This window comes from Amblyraja radiata, chromosome 26, assembly GCF_010909765.2.
Source record: "Amblyraja radiata isolate CabotCenter1 chromosome 26, sAmbRad1.1.pri, whole genome shotgun sequence".
Lineage (NCBI taxonomy): Eukaryota > Metazoa > Chordata > Chondrichthyes > Rajiformes > Rajidae > Amblyraja > Amblyraja radiata.
The window spans coordinates 21,394,346-21,416,174 of record NC_045981.1 but is presented as its reverse complement, the minus strand read 5'-3'; the positions used below and the strand labels follow the sequence as shown (position 1 = coordinate 21,416,174).

Genomic DNA, 21,829 nt, shown 5'->3' with positions numbered 1-21,829 from the left:
ATAGTTTTCAATGACACAAGAGACAGGTTGAAGAAGCTACCATTTAGTCACTTCTCATCTCACTCCCCTCCAACAAAGGATTATTTTGATCTTTGAACGGGATGGTCACTATTCAGAAAAAGCACAATGATTTGGACTAGAATCCAACAATCACAAGCCTCTTTTTTTGTATAGGTGTATTCCCCTTGATGGTATTGACCAGTTCTACCAGGGCTTCATAATGTTGTCAACCAAATATCACGGCATTTCCAAACTTCAGTTCTTTGATCTAGGTTTGGATGTTAGTGTACCAGATGGAATACAACAACAATCTTGAAGCTTCACGTTTATCATTACTGCATAAAATTCCCAATTTGGTTACATTTATGTTACACAGCTGTGTGGTGAAATGATTGAAGAGGCCAATTTTATAAAGACTGCAGCTTCCACAGTGCAAAATTGGAAAATAAATTTGGTCAGGGATTAATTTAATTCCAAAATGTAGTTAATTCTAAATGCAAACTTATTTAACTTATTTTGCACAGGGAAAAAAAGGCTACAAGTTAATTGCCCATTAAAAGCTATGGTTTACAGTTAATTGGGTGTTCTGCTTACTGATTCCACGAATAGGTAGTAATTATTGTTAGCAAAGGCAGAGTACTTGGGGAATTTGGTTGGATTTACAGCATTGAATTAATGTATCACAGAGTGCAAAAGTTGTTGATGCAGAGTGTGAAAGAGCTGCAGCTAAGTGTCACCAATATTTATGATATTCAAATTTGCTCAAAACGGGATTTTTTTTAATGCTTGAACTGATGCTTAATGTAAGAAATTATGCATTATTTAATGATTACAGAAGTTTGACTGGTACAGACTATTTATCACTTCATACATTGATGACATGCATTTGACAACAAACTATATATGAAATAAATACAAATCAGTGTCAGAGACTACAGATGCTGGAAACTAGCAAAAAACAAGGACGACTGCTAGAAGAACTCAGTGGGTCAGGCAGCCTCTGTGGAGGGAAATGAATAATCAAAACTAACATCATCTATCATTTCCCTCCTTACATGCTTGACCCGCTGAAGCTTCCAGCAATCCTATTTTGTTTTATAAATCAGGGAAGGAAATGCATTGCAGCTACAGAGTGGTAATCTCTGGGGATCAATGCATTGCTTAGCAACATATATTTACAATATCAGGTTGTATCGTGAGGAAGTCCAACTCAGGGTTGTCGAGCTTGGAGCTGTTACTGACATTCTGATGTATGAGGGAAGGAGAACATTCCCTGACTGACTAAAAGAAAAACACACATCATTAATTAGGTGGTAGCTCATGATTTGGATAGTGTTCAGCAAGATTATACAGTCGGGGTCCAACGTTTGAGAATCATGCAGCCTGTGAAGATGAGCGAACTAACACATGGTGGTACAGAGCTACTTAAGTTGGTAGGGCAGGGTTGGTAGTAAAAGGAAAGTAATGATGGTACAGGATAATGTACTCGGGGACAAATACTGCACTCTACACAAAAGCATGAATCTCAAAAGCAGATCTTAAACACATCACCTCAGGAACAGATAGGAACTTGAATTAGAATCAGAAGATCCAGTTGCCATGGATCATGCAGAAACGATCAATATAAGTGGAACCAAGAGAGAGATTCAGCCAGGAATATGAAGAGTTAGGTTCAAACAGACCAGAGTACTGAATGGATGATGCTAGCAAAGGGGTGTCCAATCCAGGGGACAGGGAATGGAGAAAGAGAGCTGTTCTGCAGCAATAGCCTGCATTCAAAACACACTGGAACAACTGTCCAAGATTGAGTTCGCATTACACAGGAGAGTAGTAATAATTGATTTTGACTCAGAAATTCTGAAAGTCTAATAAGTTTGGATAGAGATAGCGAATAACAGAAAGAATGAAAAAACACCATTGGTAAACTCCCAATGGCCATATAATACACAGAATATCAGTCAAGATAGGAATGTGTAGGAAGGAATGCATAAAACCAAAGAAAATCACAAAAAGCTGGAGTAACTCAGTGGGACAAGCAGCATCTCTGGAAAGAATGGGCGACGTTTCGGGTCGAGACCCTCTTCAGACTCAGTCTGAAGAAGGATCTCGACCTAAAACGTCGCCCATTCCTTCTCTCCAGAGATGATGCCTGTCCCGCTGAGTCGAGATAGGGACATGTAATAAAGGTATTGTAATAACCATGGGGAACATTCAACTTCACAGATTGGGCTAATCAAATTCGCAAAGATAATCCTGAATGAGTTCGCAGAATGAATTCAAGACAATTTCCTTGAACACATTTTTGATCCAATGAAGAAACAAGCAGGCTATGTTAATCATGTGTAATCAGACAAGATTAATCAGTGACGTCAGAATAAAATCCTTTGTTCCTTTATATAAATTTGAGATCCGGATTGGTCATAAAGCAATTACGTAGGTATGAATGGAAAGCTGGATAAAGTGAACTGAGAAGTAAAATTAATAGGTACAACAGTTGATTAGCAGTGGGAGATATTACATTATTATTTTCAATAAAATGCCTTCTATTGCAGTAAAGAGACCAGCTGCAGCTTATCAAAATTTAGACACAAGATCAAAAATGTAGTAAAACTCCGATAAGCCAGCATCTTTGGGACGTTAGTGGTGCTAGACTAGATTTCCTAGATTTTGGGGTGTTAATCCACCGATTCCCAAACACAGTTTTATTTAACATGTTACACAATAGAATCAGAGTTACATGCTACAGAAACCGGCCCTTTGGCCCAATGCATCCATGTCAGCCACGATGCCTTCTTGAGCTTGTCTTAGTTGCCTACATTTGACCCTTACCCCTCTAAATCTTTCCTGTCCAGAAACCTGTCCAAATGTCTTTTGAACTTTGTAATTGTACCCACCTCGACCACTTCCTCTGGTAGCTCATTGCATGTAAATCCCAACCCCCCCCCCCCCCCCCACCCCACCCACCAACCTTCTTACAAAAGGGTGACCAGAATTATACACAATATTCCAGGTGAGGTCTCATAAACATCCTCTACAACTGTAACACTATACTCTAACTCTTATACTCAGTGCCTTGTCTGATGAAAACTAGGGTGCTCTATGCGTTTTTTCACCACCTTTTCTATGTCACAACTTTCAGGGAATTGTGCTTTTGCATATCTTTTAGATTATTTTCATTCCATGTGGTTTGTTTCCATGTGACTAAGCCAATTATGCGCCTATTATTCATCTTGGAAATTCACATCCCTCTTCACAACATGCACTTCCCTCTTGGCATCGTTGCTTCACAAAAAAAAACTATCAAGTTAGTTGGACACATTTCAGCATTTACACATCTCCGCTGTCTCCACAGATCAGGACATGTGAGAATATGCATTTGATGATCAATAACATGAATTTCCACATGGATTGGTAATAAGATTAATGTTGGTGTCAATACAAGGTGAAGAGTCTTTTTTGTAGTAACTATTTTGTTAATACTGACAACATCCTCAGCAACATGAATAAATACATCGAATAAATAGAAAGAACATGTAATTGACAAATGAATGTCAGGTATGGATATGTGCAAACTGATTTATTTTCCTATGATTAATAAAAATGCCTTGGAAAATAAGATTCCAGACACAAGACAAGACACAAAAAGTAGCAAGGAGTCACAAGAGGTTGCATATGCTGTAATCTGGAGCAACAAGCAAACTGCTGGAAGAACACAGCAGGTAAAGCAGCATTTTGAGGGAAATGGACTGGACTAGAGGGGAGATAGCCAGAAGAAACAGGCAGCAGGTGATAGGTGGATCCAGGTAAGGAAGCCTTGATCTCCACTTCCTGATAGCTCCCCAAACCTGTACTACCCATTTCTATCTATGACCCAAGTACACAAATAGGACTGCCCCAGTAGGCCCACTGTTTCTGCCTGCTCCAGCACCACTCAACTCATCTTCTCATATCTTAACTTTGCTTAATACCCTCCCCTCATCCAATCCCTTCCCACCATCATCCGGGACACCTCACACACTCTCCACCATTCCTTGGCTCCCACCACCTTACCTGTATCATGGACATCCAAGTCCATTTATACCTCCATCCCACTAATAAGAAGGCCTCCCGGCCACCCGTTTCCTCATAGAACAGAGACCCACCCAGTTCAACTTGCATTCTCTTCTGCATGGAGAAATTTGTTCTTACCCTCACCAACTTTTGACTTCACATTTTCTTCATCAAAGTTATAGCCCGACTACACACACACCTGGGCCCCAGCTATACTTGTCCTTTTGTTGGCTATGTTGAACACACTGTTCCAAACGTGTCTAGGCACCATTCCCCAACAGCTACCTTGATGACACTACCTCCCATAGTCTCTTCCAAGGCCACCATTTCTTTCTCATGGTTTCTCAACCACCATAGACGGAGCCGGGACCTAACCTTCCCTGGGCCAAACCTTCCACTCCCGCAGCTTCTACACATCATTCTCAGACATTTCCGCCAGCCTCAACACGATCCTGCAACCAGTCACATCATGTCCCCCCCCCCCCTCCCTTCTGTTTTTTACAAAACACATTTTCTTGTGACTCTTTGGTTTGCACATTCATGCCCACGGCCGCCAACGCCTCCCCAGGCATTTTCCTTTGCAAGCACAAGAGGTGCAACCCTATCCATACACCTCCTCCTTCACAGACAGATATTTACATGCATCTCCTCCAACCTCAACTATTATATCTGGTGCGGTGGGATCAAACGCCGACCAGACAACCACTTCGCCAAACACTCACGCTCCGTCCGACAGGGCTAGCTGGAGCTTCAGGTTGCAAATCCCTTTAAATCCCCACCAATTCCCATACAGACCCGTCTGTCCTCAGCAAGAATGAGGCCACATGCAAACTGGAAGAATAGCACCTCATATTCCACTCGAGTAGCCTACAAGCCAAGGGAATTAACATCGAATTCTCCCTCTCTCACCATCCGATCCATCTAGGTCCTCTCAAGCATGCCTTTCTTTCCACTCACCCTGCTCCTGTCACCAATTCCTCTGCTCTCGACCACCACCACCTTCTGCCCATCACCCACCCCTAACCCCTCCACATCCCTTGACCTACTGAGTTTGTTCAGAAGTATGTGTTTTTGTTGTTGTTGAGAAGGTAACAATACAGACTAACAAGACCATAAAATGGGCCACACAAAACACTGATACTTTAACCCTTAAATGAAGAAACAAAGTTCTGGTCAACTCTCATTACAAATCAGGTGGACTGCAGTCCTAGTATTGTGAACAATTCTGCTCTCCGTATGGCAAGAAGGACAGTGGCCAAATGTAGACACAAGAGACTGATCTGGAGTGTTTCCAGCAGTTCATTTCAATTTCAGATTTCCATCATCTGGAAACCAGAGCAAAAAACAAAGTGAGAGGGGCTCAGAGAGTCAGGAAGCATCTGTGGGAGGAAACTAACATACAATGTTTTGGGTTGTGATCCTTCTTCAGACTGATAGGGCAGGGGGTAGAAAACTGGAAGAGAGAGAAAGGGGTGGAACAAAGCGTGGGAAGTAATAGGTAGAGACAGGTAAGGAGGGTTGATTGGCAGATGGATGGAGATGGTGACAAAGGCTAAAGGTGATATGGAGACAGAAGGGAGTGAGGTAAGGAGAAGAAAAGAACCGCAATGTAATCCAGGGGAAGAATATACATGGAAGGAACAAGGGGGAAGGGAAAAGAGGGTGATAAAGGAATTGAAGGATGGAAGAAGGGAAAAGAACAGGATGACAGGTGGTGGGAGAAAGATGTGTGCACTTGAGTGGGCGGGGGTAGAAATGAGAACGGGTGCCAGGGGGTTTACTTGAATGAGGACAAGTGAATCTTTATGCCATTGGTTGTAGGTTGCAATAATCAATAATACAATAATCCGTGGCAAAATAATTCCTATTCTAACTTGGTCTTCAGTTATCCACCTTTAAAAGCATGAAAATTAGCTAATAGATTATATTTTTTAAAGATGTACAATAAGAACTTTAATTTGGTACATCATAAATAACATCTGTCTATTGATAGCATACGAAAATCAGCTTTCATCCAATCAGCACAACAAGCAACAAAGCATCTCAATTTAAAAGCATACAAGATTGATTTTAAATCCCCAAGGACACTTAGTACAGTGCAGACCCCCAATAATCAGGCATTACCACAGATGGCACGTTACACATTGCCAGTTTGCTGCAGCAGATATGTTCAGAAGCAAAAGTGATTAATTAATTATGCTTTACCCAAATATCCTGCAGTTCTCCTGCTTTTTAACAATGTTCTGACTCCCATTTCATCTCTAGCCTTTGTCACTTGATCCATCTGCCAATTAGCTACCCTCCTCCCCCCACTCACCTGTATCCACCTTTCACTTGCCAGGCTTTGTCCCGCCCCCACCTCTTTTCCAAGCAAATCAAGGCAAATGGGGATCAGTTGGGAGGTAGAAATTGATCATGGAATAGTGGCAACTTCATAAATTCATAAGTCATGGGAGCAGAGTTAGGCATTTCGGCCCATTGTGTCTACTATGCCATTCCATAATGACTGATCTACCTTTCCCTCTAAGCACAATTCTCCTGCCTTCTCCCCGTAACCTTTGACATCCTTACAACACAAATGACGACTACTTGGCTCATCTTGTTCAAGCCCATCAATAAAGACGATCTCATCCATCTCCATTTCCCAGCCTTTGGTTTGTGGTCTTGACGTTACTATGCATCAAAAGCCCATCCAGGTAGCTCTCTTTCTCATGCTTAAGGGCTCCTCTTCTATATCCTTTTAGATAGCAGGTTCCTAGTACTCTCTGGCAAGATATTCCTTCAATTCCCTTTAACCCGCTTTAGTTATTAGCCATTTTGTCAAGAAAAGTAGATCCTTCCAATTCACTCCATCAAGGCTCTCAAATTTAATACATTGCAATTCAAGCATCCTTCTCTATTCGAAAATTCTCAACCCATCATAGTCGCAGCAGGTTGCCGAAAATTTTCATCATGTTGAAAATCCAGCGGCGACCAGAAAAATATATGACTCTTTGGGCGACTACTCACGACCATACAGGCGAACATGTCACGGCGTGACGTCTGTATGGTCGTGAGCAGTCGCCCAAAGAGTTGTATCTTTTCCTGGCCGCCGCTGGATTTTCAACATGATGAAAATTTTCAGCAACCTGCTGCGACTATGAAGGGTGCCAGCAAGTCTCCGAAAAAAATCGCGCGAGTGGGACAAGCCCTTAACTATTCTTTCCTCAATTAAGATTCTTTATTTCTAGCTACATCCTGGTAATTCCCATTGCTATACCAATCTAACTGCCTTTAATGTCATCCACTGCCACACATACCATGACTGGGTAACCTATGGTATGAATTCTATAATTGTAAGTAACATCACCTCTATTCACCATTCCCCACCTCTCGAACCCAATCACCCAGTTCCGTTCTCCACCAGATCTTCTCCCACCCCCGCCCTATCCGAGTTCACCATTTTGCTTCCCCCATTCTCTTCTACCTACCTCTTGTTCTACATTTCAAACTGTACCTTATTAGATTCCACCATTTGCACCCTTTTGGCTTCTCCACTTCCTTGATTCATCTGCCAAGCACCCCTCACCTGGGTCCACCTATCACTTGCTAGCTCATTTCCTTCCCCTCACCTCCTCCTCTCAGCTCTCAAGTCTCTACTCCATCAGTCTGAAAAAATATCCCAAACAGAAATGTTGATTGTCTATTTCCCTCTACAGGCAGCCTGGCCCGGTGAGTACCTTTGGCAGTCCAATTTCTGCTCAAGATTCTAGCATCCGCAGTCGCTTGTCTCCCCATCACAGTAAATCGCTTCTCTTGCACCTCTTGCACATATCATTCTTGTGATGTGGTGACCACAACTGCAAGTGGCTCCTTAATCACAGTCTAAGCGTTTCAATCAGCTCCTGCAGAACGTGAGTCATTGAAAATACAGTATCCATGGTGACATCTTAGCCATCTGCCTCGACTACTGTAAGTCTTCTATGACGATGTAATTCAAGATCCCTCTATTCATCTACACTTCTCAGGATCCTAACATACGCTTGGAATTTCACTGAAGTTGTTTTCTGCCTGTAATCAGCACCCACCTTCCTGCTGAACCCTTAAGCAGGCCCTTGGCACACACTACAGCAGATTTAACAGCCCTATTTCCCAGCTCAGTAATAATGAGCACAGCATGGAAGCATAATGGTCTCAACAATGATAATCGTCAGTTCAGAACTGCAATTACAGAGGCAAAAATCAGCAGGAATCCAAAGGCCCTGGCGAACAATCCACAGCAAATGGGGAATTTAAACTCAGTCAATTCAATGTTCTGGAATTAATTTGCAATGACTGGAAAGAGCTGCCAGAGGAAGTGGTACAGGCGGGTACAATTATAACTTTTAAAAGATATTTGGACAAGTAGTTACAAAGTCATACAGCACAGAAAGAGGCCATGCAACTCAACTCGCCCTGCTGACAAAGATGTCTATCTGTGCTAGTTCCATTTACCTGTGCCTGGCCCATATCCCTCTAACCTTTCCTATCCACGTATCTGTCCAAATGTCTTTTAAATGTTATAATTGTACTCGCACCGCTTCCTCTGGCAGGTCATTCAGCTAAATTCATATACCCCCCCACCTTCTATGTGAAAATTTGCTCCTCAGATCCCCTTTAAATCTTTCTTCCCTTACCTTAAACCTTTTATTTTTAGATGCCCCCACCCTTGGAATAGACTGACCAACTATCTTGTCTGTACCCCATATGATTTTAAATGCCTCTATAGATACAAGATACAAGATACATTTATTTGTCACATATGCCAGTTGGCACAGTGAAATGTGATCACCATACAGCCTGACAATAAAATAAAGAACACAACACACGATAGAGTTCAACATAAAACATCCCCACACAGCAGAATCAAAAGTTTCCCACTGTGAGGGAAGGCACCCAAGTCAGTCATCTTCCTCTGATGTTCACCCGTGGTTGGTGCCACCGCAGCCCTCCGCAGTCGCCACTATGGGCATCCCGCCACTCAGGCCCGCTCACCAGGATGTTGGAACTCCGACGTCGGAACGGGAGGCCAACCTCGGCGTCTTGGACCTCCAAAACGGCCACCGCTTCCCACCGGATTCCGCGTCCCCAGGCCGCGCTGGGCGGAGATGCAATGCTGGCGGCCCTCGGCAAAGGGCCTCAGGGTCTCCACAATGTCGGTCAGTGCCGCCCGTGCGTGGAGCTTCGCGAACCACAGCCCCGCGATGTTGGAGCAGTGGGCACAACGCTCCGGAGCTTCAAACGCCGATCCAAGTAGGACTCCACGGTGAATCCAGTGCCGCGCCGCCACTGCCGAAGCTCTGGTCCAGTCCCCGGTCTCCAGTAGGAAAGGCCGCTCCGATCCAGCTGGTAGGCCGCGAGGTGGGGGGCGAGGACGCGACTTGGAGAAATAGTCGCATCCTCGCCAGGAAGCAACCGGGAAGGGGTTAGATAGGAAAAAATGGACAGGCTGTAGGCAGAGGCACCTTCAATGTACTGCCCCTAGTATAAGATCACCACTCAATCTCCTATGCTCCATTTTGCTCATTCTTTTCCATGCTGCTTTTATTATTTAGCACACACATAAACTCAAGAACATACCTTTCCACGCTTCCAAATAAATTAGGATTGGTCCTGCTTTGATGGTAATGAGGGTCATGAAATTACAGATTGTGGGAGCATAGAAGTCTTCACCACCTCATGGATGCCCAGTTTTGGATTGCCAGGTCCGTTCTGATCCTGTCCCATTTAGCATAATGGCAGCACTGTACAACAGGTTTCATGTGAAGACAGGACTTTCTTGCCAAAAGATCAAAGAAGTATGATCGTTTTGCAGCTCTTCTTATTGAAGACTCAAATATTGTGTGGATACAGATACACATCCAATCCATGTTGGAAATGAAATAGGGAACCTTGCTTTACCATACCAGCAATCACAGGGGAAGGTAGGGCTGGTAGGAGAAGTGATGGGCTGGGAGGCAGAGCCATATAACAGAAACAGCTTTGATTGGGTCCCATATAGAATAGCTAGATTTTGCAATTCCAAGCCAAAGTCTGCCAATTTCCAAGGTAGCTCTTAATCGCTGACTCTGCAGAAGCTTTGAATCTGAAGATTAAACTCGGTGCCAAGCTATTCACGAACTCAAAGGGTCCACTTGATGAGTAGGGTGACAAGCAGCTACCAAAGGAGTCAATGGCTTGCTGCCCAGAATCGTGAACTCTTGGTTTCTCCACAACAAATTCAAGACAAACTTAAAGAGGAAAGGCTGCAGGGAAAGTTGGAGTGCCTTAAGACTCCCTCTAACATCTCACATTGATGCTCTGAAATAGTTTCAGAGCCAAAATTCAAATGTTTTGAGGACAGCAAGGAGTTTCCCTGAATTTGTTATGATGCAAATGTTGTTGCTCTGCCAAAACCTGGAACAGCAACTCCAGATGTGCCAGATGATTACCACAGAGAAGTTCAACTTTACACTAATGCAGAAACTCAACCTTCATATGTACACAATTCCCTCCATCACTTCCAGTCCACCCTACTCTCCTCCTAATAGCATATCCTCACTACCCTCCTCTCCAATCCCTTTACCTCCACTCCAGCCTTTCCTGCTTAATTTATTTTTCACCTCTCTCCCTCTACGCTTCTTCATTCTCTCTCCATGTACAACTATTCTCTTCACCATCTCCCCTTCCATTCTCATCTGTACTTGCTCTCCACTAAGCAACTCACCAGTCCCATTTGCACAATCTTCTTCTTAAAGCTATAGAATCATACAGCACAGAAATTGACCATTCTGCCAGACTCATCCATGCCTAACAAGATGCCCCATCTAAACTAGTCCTATTTGCCCTTGTTTGACCCATATCTCTCTAAACCTTTACCTGTCCAAATGTCTTTTAAATACTGTTATAGTACCCGTCTCAACTACGTCCTCGGGCAGCTCGTTCTATATACATTGTCTTTCATTTTCCTAATAAATCTTGCCCCCTCCCAATCTTACACTATTGCCCTCTGGTTCTTGATTCCCCTATCCTAGGGAAAAGATGTTCTTGGAGCGCTGAAGGGTGTACAAGATCTCTTATAGATTCACTCTATCAATTCCCCACATGATTTTATATATCTCTCTAAGATCACCCCTCAGCGCTCCAAGGAATAAAGTCCTAGTCTGCACAACCTTTCCCTATAGCTCAGGTCTTCAAGTCTTGGCAAAATCCTTGTAAATCTTCTCTGTACTCTTTCCAACTTAATGAAATCCTTCCTCTAGGCTTACCAATTTACCTCACTGTGTATTTAATGGAGAATGGAATCTGCATCCACCAAACCCACGGGCAGTGGGTTTGAGACACACACTCCAGACACACACTACATAAAAACATTTATTTACATGTCACTTAATTCTCTTCCCTCCATTTTATATTTGTAATCCCTTCACCAAAAGGGAAAGCCCAGTACCAACTTTGTCCACATCCTCATCCTTTGATCAAATCTCCCCTCATTCTTCATTTCTCTAGAGCAAACAGTCCCAGCTCTTTCCTTCTGGAATGCATTCACATTATTTCTATAATGGGACAACCAAAATTGAGGCTATACTAGTGTTTCATAAGGGTTTAGCATGAATTCGAAAGTTTTATACGTATCAATAAAGCCCAGAAATGTGTATGCCGTAACTGCTTTATCAAGGCTCAATCAGCCTTGCCGCTTTCCACGGGGAGCCTCCCTGCTTTTCTACAGCTGCAGACCCCACTACCCCCCCATCAATACCATATCTGGCACTTCCACTCACTCCTCTGATCTCTCCCTTCCCCCTCGCTTTCTTTCATCTCCAATGCTCCCCTTTCTTTTTGACATCCCCTTCTGGCTGTTTACCCTCTCTCAACCTTTTCATTTCCAAATGCAATTGTGACACAATCACCTCTACTTCTCCACTCCCCTCACCTAATCCAAGCACACCCTTTCCAAAGGTACAGCTCTCCACTCACTTTGCACCAATCCTAACCTCGTCATCAAACCCTCAGACAGTCTTGCAGATGCTAGAGGCATCTTTTGCACACCTCCTCTTACCTACCCCAGGATTATGACCCCACCCATGAACACCAGGCCACGTGTCCCGGATATGATAGATCTAATCACATTAATTCCAATTTCCTGGCCCCCATCATCTTATAGTCACCACGATGTCCAAACTCTACACACTTTCGTCCAATTCAAGAGTCTTCTGCTTTTTTCTGGAACAAAGTCCCAACCAGTTCCCCTCCACTCTTATTCTTCTCGCAGAACTTGTTCTTCACACTGTGTTTTTGATTTTCTGTTTTTGGATTGAATTCTGTTTTTAATTTGTGTCATTGTGATGTCTTTAATTACTTGTTTTACTCCGATTATATGTTTTTATTCCGATTACTATGTAAGGTGTCCTTGAGATTTTGTATGAAAGGCGCCCATTAAATATAAAATTTATTATTATTATTACTCTCAACAACTTATCTTGATTCCTTTCACTTTCTTCAAATCAAATGAATAATTATGGACACTCGGATAGGCCCTTACTACCCCTGTCTTTTTGTTGGCTGTGTGGAATGGTCTTTCTTCCAAACCTACTCTGGCAATTCTCAACTTATTTTCCACTATATCAACAACAGCATTGCCATTGCTTCCTGCACTCACGTGGAATTTGTCAACGTTATCACCTTTGCTCCCAACTTCCACTCGGCTCTTAAATTCACTTGGACCATTTCAGACACTGGGAATATAGAAATTTAGTATATTGAGCCATCTTTTCTGGATCTCTTAATCTCCATTCAGGGAACAAACTATCCATTGGTAACAACCATAAATCCACTGACTCCCCCAGCTACCCACCCAACCCTCCTCCCACTTTGTCTGCTGTAAGAATACCATCTCTTTCTCTCAGTTTCTCCATCTTGACCACAGCTGTTCTAAAACTCAGGTTTTTCATTCCAGGACCTCTGAAATGTTCTCCTTTTTATCAGCAATAGTGGCTTCCTTGCCACTCGTATTTCCTCCATGTTGCGACTGGTGGAGGGATCATATTGAAGGTAGCGGAAATGTGGAGAATATGTTGGATGCGGAGGCTGATGGAATTTAAGGCAAGGACTAGGGAATCTCTATCCTTGTTCTGTCAGGGGGTATGAGGAGCAAGAGTAGAACTGTGGGACTCAAGAGTCATGGGTGGGGGATCCATCTATTAAAGCAGGGGGGGAAATCATGTTTACTGAAGAAAGGGCATTTAAGATGTCTTATTTTCTATAGCCAACCTACATTTTATAATGTCGTAATTACTATGTTCCAAATTTCCCTACTGAAATTTAGTATATTGACCCACCTCAATCTCCAGAACCAGATGTAACAACGGCTCCAGAATCATATCGCTCAGAAAATTACATTTTCTCCCCAATCATTCCCTCTTCTCGCAGTACAACAGCTTTAAAACAAGTGCCACCAGATTCGGGAAGAACAACTTCTCCGTTCTTATTAGGCTACTGAACATCCTTTCATAAGCTAGGGTGTAGTCCAATCTTCCAATCCACTTCATTGCAGACCTCATACTGTTTTTATAATCTGTAGCTGCAATTAATTTTTTGCACATTGGTATTTTTTCTTTTTGCACTATCTGTTGTACTTGTGTATGGCTTGCTTGTGTATAATACTCGAGTATATATGATCTAACTTGATTTAACTGTATGAATGGAAAACAAAGCTTCACTGTGTCTCAGTACACGTGACAATAATAAATCAATACCAATTATCCTTGACATATTTTAGAAATTCTTCATCCTCTCTGCTTTAAACACTATAATTATCCCAAAGTAATTAGAGTCTCCCATTATAACTACCCTTTAATTTCCGCACTTCTCTGCAATCACCTGCATATTTGCCTATCTGTATCTGTCTTGTTGGCAACTGATAGAATTATACCCAAGTGTAATGTTCCCCTCTATTGATACTGAGTTCTAACCAAACACATTCTATCTTTGATTCTTCTACAACATCCTCTCTCCATCTTTGTCATATCCTATTTAATCAACATCACCACTGCACTTCCTTCCTGAACACTTCACAGCTAGGAACATTTCATGTCTCTTCCTGACCGTTTTTTTCAGCCACGTTCTAAGGTTATTGCAACATCATATTCCCACATGGCACCCTGCACCTGTAGTTCACTAACCTTATTTACCACACTTCATCTAAGCAGATATATGTGCAGTAAACCAAATTCTGTTTTATCCTGTTCCAGTCTGTTTTCCCACACTTCCCTCCCTCTCTCTCTCTCATCAGTCTATTTCCCCCTCTATTTTGTTCTTGGTGCCAACTCTCTCCCTCTTTCCCTTCCAGTCAGCCACCTTTCCATGGAAATCCCACCCTGCCCGTATTCCAAGTGTCCTTCCCTGCCGCCAGTCTGCCCTCTTGTCCCATCTCTAGCCCAGTCCCCGACTCTACGCAACCTACAGTCCCCATCCCTCCTTCCTGAATCATAAGTCCTCATCCCTCCCCTCCTGCCTCTGTTACGCCAGTTCTAACTCTCTCTTCCCATCAACCATCAACAACCTCTCATCAGCTTTAGGATCCCCTACTAATGCTCTCCCACTCAACTCCCAGGCCCACCCAACTCCAACACCCCTCTGCTCCCTGACCCCTCTTACCCTCTCCCTCAATGCCAGACACAATTCCTAACCCACACCAGACTCACATGCCTTCTCGATGCTCCCATTGCCTGCCTCTGTGGCTACCACAATGCTTCCAAGCACACCAAGCCATCTCAGATTACTTTGGCACCTCACTGCACCCGAGACTCTTAACCACCCATTCTCCCTTCTCCCCCTCCCAACATGCTCACAATCATCCCCTCCAGTTCCTCCAACCTTTCCTCCCTCTGGCACTCCTTGACCCTCACCCCCAGTAACCTCCAACTCTTCCTCTTGACACTTTTATGACGTCAAGCCCTCTCCCATCTTGCTTGCAACTGTCTTCCCACTTCCATCAGCCCGTACTCCCTCCATAATTCGCAGCCAGATCTCCCCCTACTATTCAACCCAGACTTCTTTGGCATCAGTCAGCCTTCCCACAATCCCCAGACTGTAATTCTCTCCTCACCCAGCCATGACCCCCATCCAGTCTTCGCCAACCCCCCTCCACCCTGCCTCCTTCCCTCAGGCCGACCCTCCTCCCTCGCATGCATTGCGCGTCCCTATCACCCACTTTGACAGAACCGCACCCTCCCCACACCTCACCTTCTGACCACAACATTCCTCACTTCCCTACCCCCCTTCCCCAGTAAACCTCAGCCCTCTATTACGTTTCCAGTTCTTCCTCTATAATCCCCTGCCCCCTACACCATGCCACACCCCTATAACCAATCAACATCTAGGCCTCTTAGACCCTGTCCCCTGAATAGCCCCAACAAAATCTCAAAACCCATGAAGCCTACAGTCAGTCTCCCCTGTCTGATCCCTGACCACTCCTCTCCGTTCTCTGACCACCCCTCTTCCTTCCCTTTCTCCCCCCCCCCCCCCCCCCCCCCCCCCCGTCTTCCCTACCTCACCACTGAACCCCCCCCCCCCCCCCCCCCCCCGCGCCCTTTCCTTCTCCTGCCTTGTCCTGGACCCTCTCCCCATCATCTATCTTCCCACCTTCTCCTCCCCTTCCCAACAGTCAACCCTCTCCCCTGCAAAAACCCTAAACCGGCTCCCCTGCCCAACTCTTGATCCCCTCCCCATTTATTCTGACCTTTTAAGAGAGAGCTAGATAGGGCTCTTGAAGATAGCGGAGTCAGGGGATATGGGGAAAAGGCAGGAACGGGGTACTGAAGAGGAATGATCAGCCATGATCACATTGAATGGTGCTGGCTCGAAGGGCCGAATGGATTACTCCTGCATCTATTGTCTATTGTCTACACCCCTCCCCTGCTCCTCTACTCCCTCTCCCCTTGCTCACTGCTGACCCACTCGCCTCCTCCTCTCTCCTTCCATCCGCTTCCTTACTGCTGATCCCTACCCTCCCACATCCCCTCATGTCTTACACCTGACCTCCTCCCTATTCCTATTACCTGTCGCACTCCTGACCCTAACCCCCTGACCAATACCCCTCCCTCCTGGCCACTACCCTTCACTCCTGACCCCAACCGCCTCCCTCTTGACCAGCCTCATCCTGACCCCCGACCCCACACCCCTAATCACACCCCACCCCCTCAGTCCTGACCGCGACCCCACCCCCCTAACCACGACTCCTTCCCTCTACTCCCACAACCCTCTCCCCATGACCAGATCCCACAACCCGTCCCCATAACCCCCCCCCCTCACGACCCTTCACTTCTGACCAAGACCCTCTCCCCTGACCACGTCACCTCCTCCCCCCCCACCCTCACTCCTGACCACGACCCTCTACTCCTAAGCGCAAGCCTCTCCCCGTGACCCCCTCCTCCCTGATCAAAACCCTCTTCCCCTTCCTTCCCGACCCCTTCACTCCTGACCCGACCCCTCCCCCCTGACCACGACCTCACTCCCCCCTCTCACCTCCCATGCCTCACTCCTGGCCTCCCCCTCTTGATGCTGTCTCCCCTCCCTCATCCCTCCTGTGCTCTCTCGCTGCCGGCTTCTGATTCTCTCCACCGCCGACCCCCTCCTCCCGGGTTCTTCTCCCATTGCCTCCCCCTAGCCGCTGCTTCTCCGCTATCTCCCTCACCGTCCCCTACCCCGGGTCCGGGGCGCAGCCTCACCTTGTCCTCCGCCTCCAGGCCGCTGAAGCTCCACACGGCCAGCGCCTGCACGGCCAGGATAGCCAAGGCGGCCGCTGCCGCCGCCCGGTACCGCCGCGCCAGCTTCCTAGCCCGGAGCTTGGCCACCATCTTCCCGGCCGAGTCAGCGCGGGGCCGCGCACTTGCGCGGGCTGGAGACCGGCCGCGGGATCGCGCCACGTGCGCGCGCGTGCCCACGTCCGCCGCGCGCCCCCGGACTGTCCGGGCGCTGGGCGCGAGGATGCGCCGACTCGCGGCTTCATTCACTGAATCACGGCGACCAAGCGAGGGGGAGGGGGGAGGGGAGAGGCCAGTCGGCCCTCAGCTCCCGCCTCTAGTGCGGGCTCCGTGGCACGACCACCTCCCCCCCCCCCCTCCCCGCCAAGCTACTGTTTAAATGTTCCGGACCCCTTGGTCTTGGTCAAAATCTCTCATCCCCATTCCTTCCGCCGATTGTTATCAATCTCTGTCCCCGTTCAGGGAGATCCTACCTGACCACACCATCATTCGAGGCTCCTCTATACTCTTGATTTATCCTCCGTTTGAGAGATGGTTCAATGTTACGTTATTGTCACATGTACCGAGATACAGTGAAATTATTTGTTGTTCAGTAAAAGTATTACTATACTATCTTTGTACAGTGCCCTCCATAATGTTTGGGACAAAGACCCATCATTTATTTATTTGTCTCTGTACTCCACAATTTGAGATTTGTAATAGAAAAATCACATGGGTAAAGTACACATTATCAGATATTAATAAAGGCCATATTTATACGTTTTGGTTTCACCATCTAGAAATTACATCAGCGTTTATACATAGTCCCCCATTTCAGGGCACCATAATATTTGGGACACATGGCTCCACAGGTGTTTGTAATTGCTCAGGTGTGTTGAATTGCCTCCTGAATGCAGGTACAAGAGAGCTCTCGGCACTGAGTCTTTCCTCCAGTCTTTCCATCATCTTTGGAAATTGTTATTGCTGTTTATCAACATGTGGACCAAAGTTGTGCCAATGAAAGTCAACAAGGCCATTATGAGACTGAGAAACGCGAATAAAACTGTTAGAAACATCAGCCAAACCTTAGGCTTACCAACATCAACTGTTTGGAACATCATTAAGAAAGAGAGCACTGGTGAGCTTACTAATCGCAAAGGGACTGACAGGCCAAGGAAGACCTCCACAGCTGATGACAGAATAATTCTCTCTATAATAAAGAAAAATCCACAAACACCTGTCTGACTGATCAGAAACATTCTTCAGGAGTCAGGTGCGGATTTGTCAATGACCACTGTCCGCAGAAGACTTCATGAACAGAAATACAGAGGCTACACTGCAAGATGCAAACCACTGGTTAACCGCAAAAATAGGATGGCCAGTGTACAGTTTGCCAAGAAGCTTAAAAGAGCAACCACAGTTCTGGAAAAAGGTCTTGTGGACAAATGTGGCAAATATTAACATATCAGAGTATGGAGGAGAGAAGGAACTGCCCATGATGCAAAGCATACCACCTCATCTGTGAAACACAGTGGTGGGGGTGTTATGGCCTGGGCTGCTGAAGGTACTGGGTCACTTATCGTCTTTGATGATACAACTGCTGATGGTAGAAGCATAATGAATTCTGAAGTGTATAGACACATCCTATCTGCTCTTCAAACAAATGCCTCAAAACTCAATGGCCAGCGGTTCATTCTACAGCAAGATAATGATCCCAAACATACTGCTAAAGCAAGTTTTTCAAAGCTAAAAAAGGTCAATTCTTGAGTGGGCGTCAATCACCCGATCTGAACCCAATTGAGCATGTCTTTTATATGCTGAAGAGAAAACTGAAGGGGACTAGCCCCCAAAACAAGCATAAGCTAAAGATGGCTGCAATACAGGCCTGCCAGAGCATCACCAGAGAAAACGCACAGCAACTGGTGATGTCCATGAATCGCAGACTTCAAGTAGTCATCGCATGCAAAGGATATGCGACAAAATACTAAACATGACTACTTTCATTTACATGACGTTGCTGTGTCCCAAACATGATGGTGCCCTGAAATGGGAGGACTATGTATAAACACTGCTGTAATTTCTGCATGGTGAAACCAAAATGTATAAAAATTGCCTTTATTAAAATCTGACAATGGGCAATTTAACCACATGTGATTTTTTCTATTACAAATCTCAAATTGTGGAGTACAGAGGCAAATAAATAAATGATGGGTCTTTGTCCCAAACATTATGGAGGGCACTGCAGGTAGGAAGGAACTGCAGATGCTGGTTTATACCGAAGATAGATACAAAATGCTGGAGTAACTAACAGAGGCAGGCAGCATCTCTGGAGAAAAGGAATAGGTGACGTTTCAAGTTGTCTGAAGAAGGGTCTGTACCTGAAATGTCACCATATCCTTTTCTCCACAGTGCTGCCCAACCCGCTGAGTTACTGTAGCATTTTATGTCTATCTTAAGCATATCTTAGATTCAGTACAAGTATAGTGGAATAGTATAATGAGACAGTATACAAGTGTTTGGCACCATTTTCAAATCCATGTTTGTTTTAGGTGTAGAGTTTTTAGTCTGGCCATAAAGGCCGATTGGCCTGGTGGCTTTGCAGGGTCGGCCTAGCCAAGCATAGCTGTTGGTGTCCTCCACTGCTGTTCCATGGCTTTGTGCAGCTGCAGCTCATGTCTGGTCCACCCGCTCGGTCTCTTGGAGCGGTGCCCGATCCAGCCAAACCCCAGGCTACTGCAGGGCCCCCAGGGGCCACACCATCGCGGTGCACTGCACTGCCTCCTGCAGCCAGTCCACTTACCAGCCCTTCTTTTTCTACCTCAGTTGGCCTCACAGGCTTCCCCGTCCGAGCACCATCACTGCAATGAGTGGCTGTGGTATCGCCCTCAAGGCTGGAGTATCAGCACTTCTTTGGCCATGAGGCCCACGGATGAGCTCTTTCATTATCTCCATCTGGGTTGTTATGGACAATGTGTCCATGGCTTTCGACATGCAAATCCATGCCATTTCCCTCTTCCTTTTCAATCTTTGGACTATCAATACTTCCTTTTTCTGATGCAGCTCTTCAAGACAGCTCAAGCAAGAACATAATTCTTGTTCCGGAAAGTCTGCAGTTTGTGTTGAGGCATAGCAGGACCTCCATAGTAAGAGAGAGAGTCAAGAGTGTTTTATTGTCATATGTCCCAGATAGAACAATGAAATTCTTACTTGCAGCAGCACAACAGAATATGTAAACATAGTACACAGTAAACAGTATAATAAACAAGAGAGTGAAAAAAGTTCAGTGTGTGTGTGTTTACTCACATACTCACAAATACACATATATATAGATCATATACACACAAAAAAAAACAATAATAGTGCAATAATATCAATAATAGTCCACATAGTTCAGAGCTTATTTGAGGTTGTAGTGTTTAATAGCCGAATGGCTGTAGGAAAGAAGCTGTTCCTGAATCTGCCGAAGTTCAAGTTGCCGAACCAAGCCATGATGCAACCAGTCAATATGCTCTCTACTGTACACCTGTAGAAGTTCAAGAGAATTCTTTCTGACATACCAAATCTCCGGAAGCAGAGGCGTTGATGTGCTTTCTTTATAATTGCATCAATGTGCTGAGTGCAGGAAAGATCTTTGGAAATATGCATGCCTAGGAATCTGAAGTTTTTTACTCCACCATTGTCCCGTTAATATAAACAGGATTGTGCATCCTCATCCTTCCTCTTTCAAAGTCCACAATCAGGTGCACAATCTCTCCAGGTGCGACAAAGGTTCACCTGTATCTCCTCCAACCTCATCTACTGCATCCGCTGCTCTAGATGTCAGCTGATTTACATCGGGGAGACTAAGCGGAGGTTGGGCGATCGTTTCGCCGAACACCTCCGCTCAGTCCGCAATAACCTACCTGAACTCCCGGTGGCTCAGCCCTTCAACTCCCCCTCCCATTCCCAATCCAACCTCTCCAGGTGTGACAAAGGTTCACCTGTATCTCCTCCAACCTCATCTACTGCATCCGCTGCTCTAGATGTCAGCTGATTTACATCGGGGAGACTAAGCGGAGGTTGGGCGATCGTTTCGCCGAACACCTCCGCTCAGTCCGCAATAACCTACCTGAACTCCCGGTGGCTCCGCACTTCAACTCCCCCTCCCATTCCCAATCTGACCTCTCCAGGTGCGACAAAGGTTCACCTGTATCTCCTCCAACCTCATCTACTGCATCCGCTGCTCTAGATGTCAGCTGATTTACATCGGGGAAATTAAGCGGAGGTTGGGCGATCGTTTCGCCGAACACCTCCGCTCAGTCCGCAATAACCTACCTGAACTCCCAGTGGCTCAGCACTTCAACTTCCCCTCCCATTCCCAATCCGACCTCTCTGTCCTGGGTCTCCTCCATTGCCAGAGTGAGCAACACCGGAAATTGGAGGAACAGCACCTCATATTCCGCCTGGGTTGCTTGCGTCCGGATGGCATGAACGTTGAATTCTCCCAGTTTTGCTAGCCCTTGCTGTCTCCTCCCCTTCCTTAACCCTCGAGCTGTCTCCTCTCATCCCCCCGCCCTCGGGCTCCTCCTCCTCCCTTTTTCCTTCCTTCTTCCCCTCACCCCCCATCAGTCTGAAGAAGGGTTTTGGCCCGAAACGTCGCCTATTTCCTTCGCTCCATAGATGCTGCTGCACCCGCTGAGTTTCTCCAGCATTTTTGTGTACCTTCGATCTTCCAGCATTTGCAGTTCCTTCTTGAACACTTTGTCTACTCCACTGCGATATCTCCTCAAGGTATGCCTACTTTGAAGAAGTTCTCCTCCTCTCTCCGGAGACAGTTTCACAACCTCCTCTCTAACTGCACACCCTCTGTGATCCCCCCTGCCCTCCAACTGTACGACCACATCCTTACCCAGACTCGATACCACAGTCACATTTGCTTCCTCGGGGCCTACCTGCGCCTCCATCTCATACCCCATGGCTTCCGGCTCCAGTTCCCTACCTCCCAGTTCGGACCCCAACCGGACCATCGGTACCGACTGGCTATCCACCGGCATACCCAG

General features: G+C 45.8%; 1 protein-coding gene across 1 annotated transcript in view; it reads right to left on the bottom strand.

Moving 5' to 3' along the window:
• Nucleotides 1-16,964, bottom strand: part of xylt2 (xylosyltransferase 2) — an 83,121-nt gene extending 66,157 nt beyond the window's left edge. The window contains exon 1 of the mRNA XM_033044468.1: nucleotides 16,776-16,964. Coding sequence (XP_032900359.1) covers nucleotides 16,776-16,904 — 129 coding nt within the window. The 5' untranslated portion in view covers nucleotides 16,905-16,964. The remainder of the gene's footprint in view (nucleotides 1-16,775) is intronic.
• Nucleotides 16,965-21,829: the final 4,865 nt, after the last annotated feature.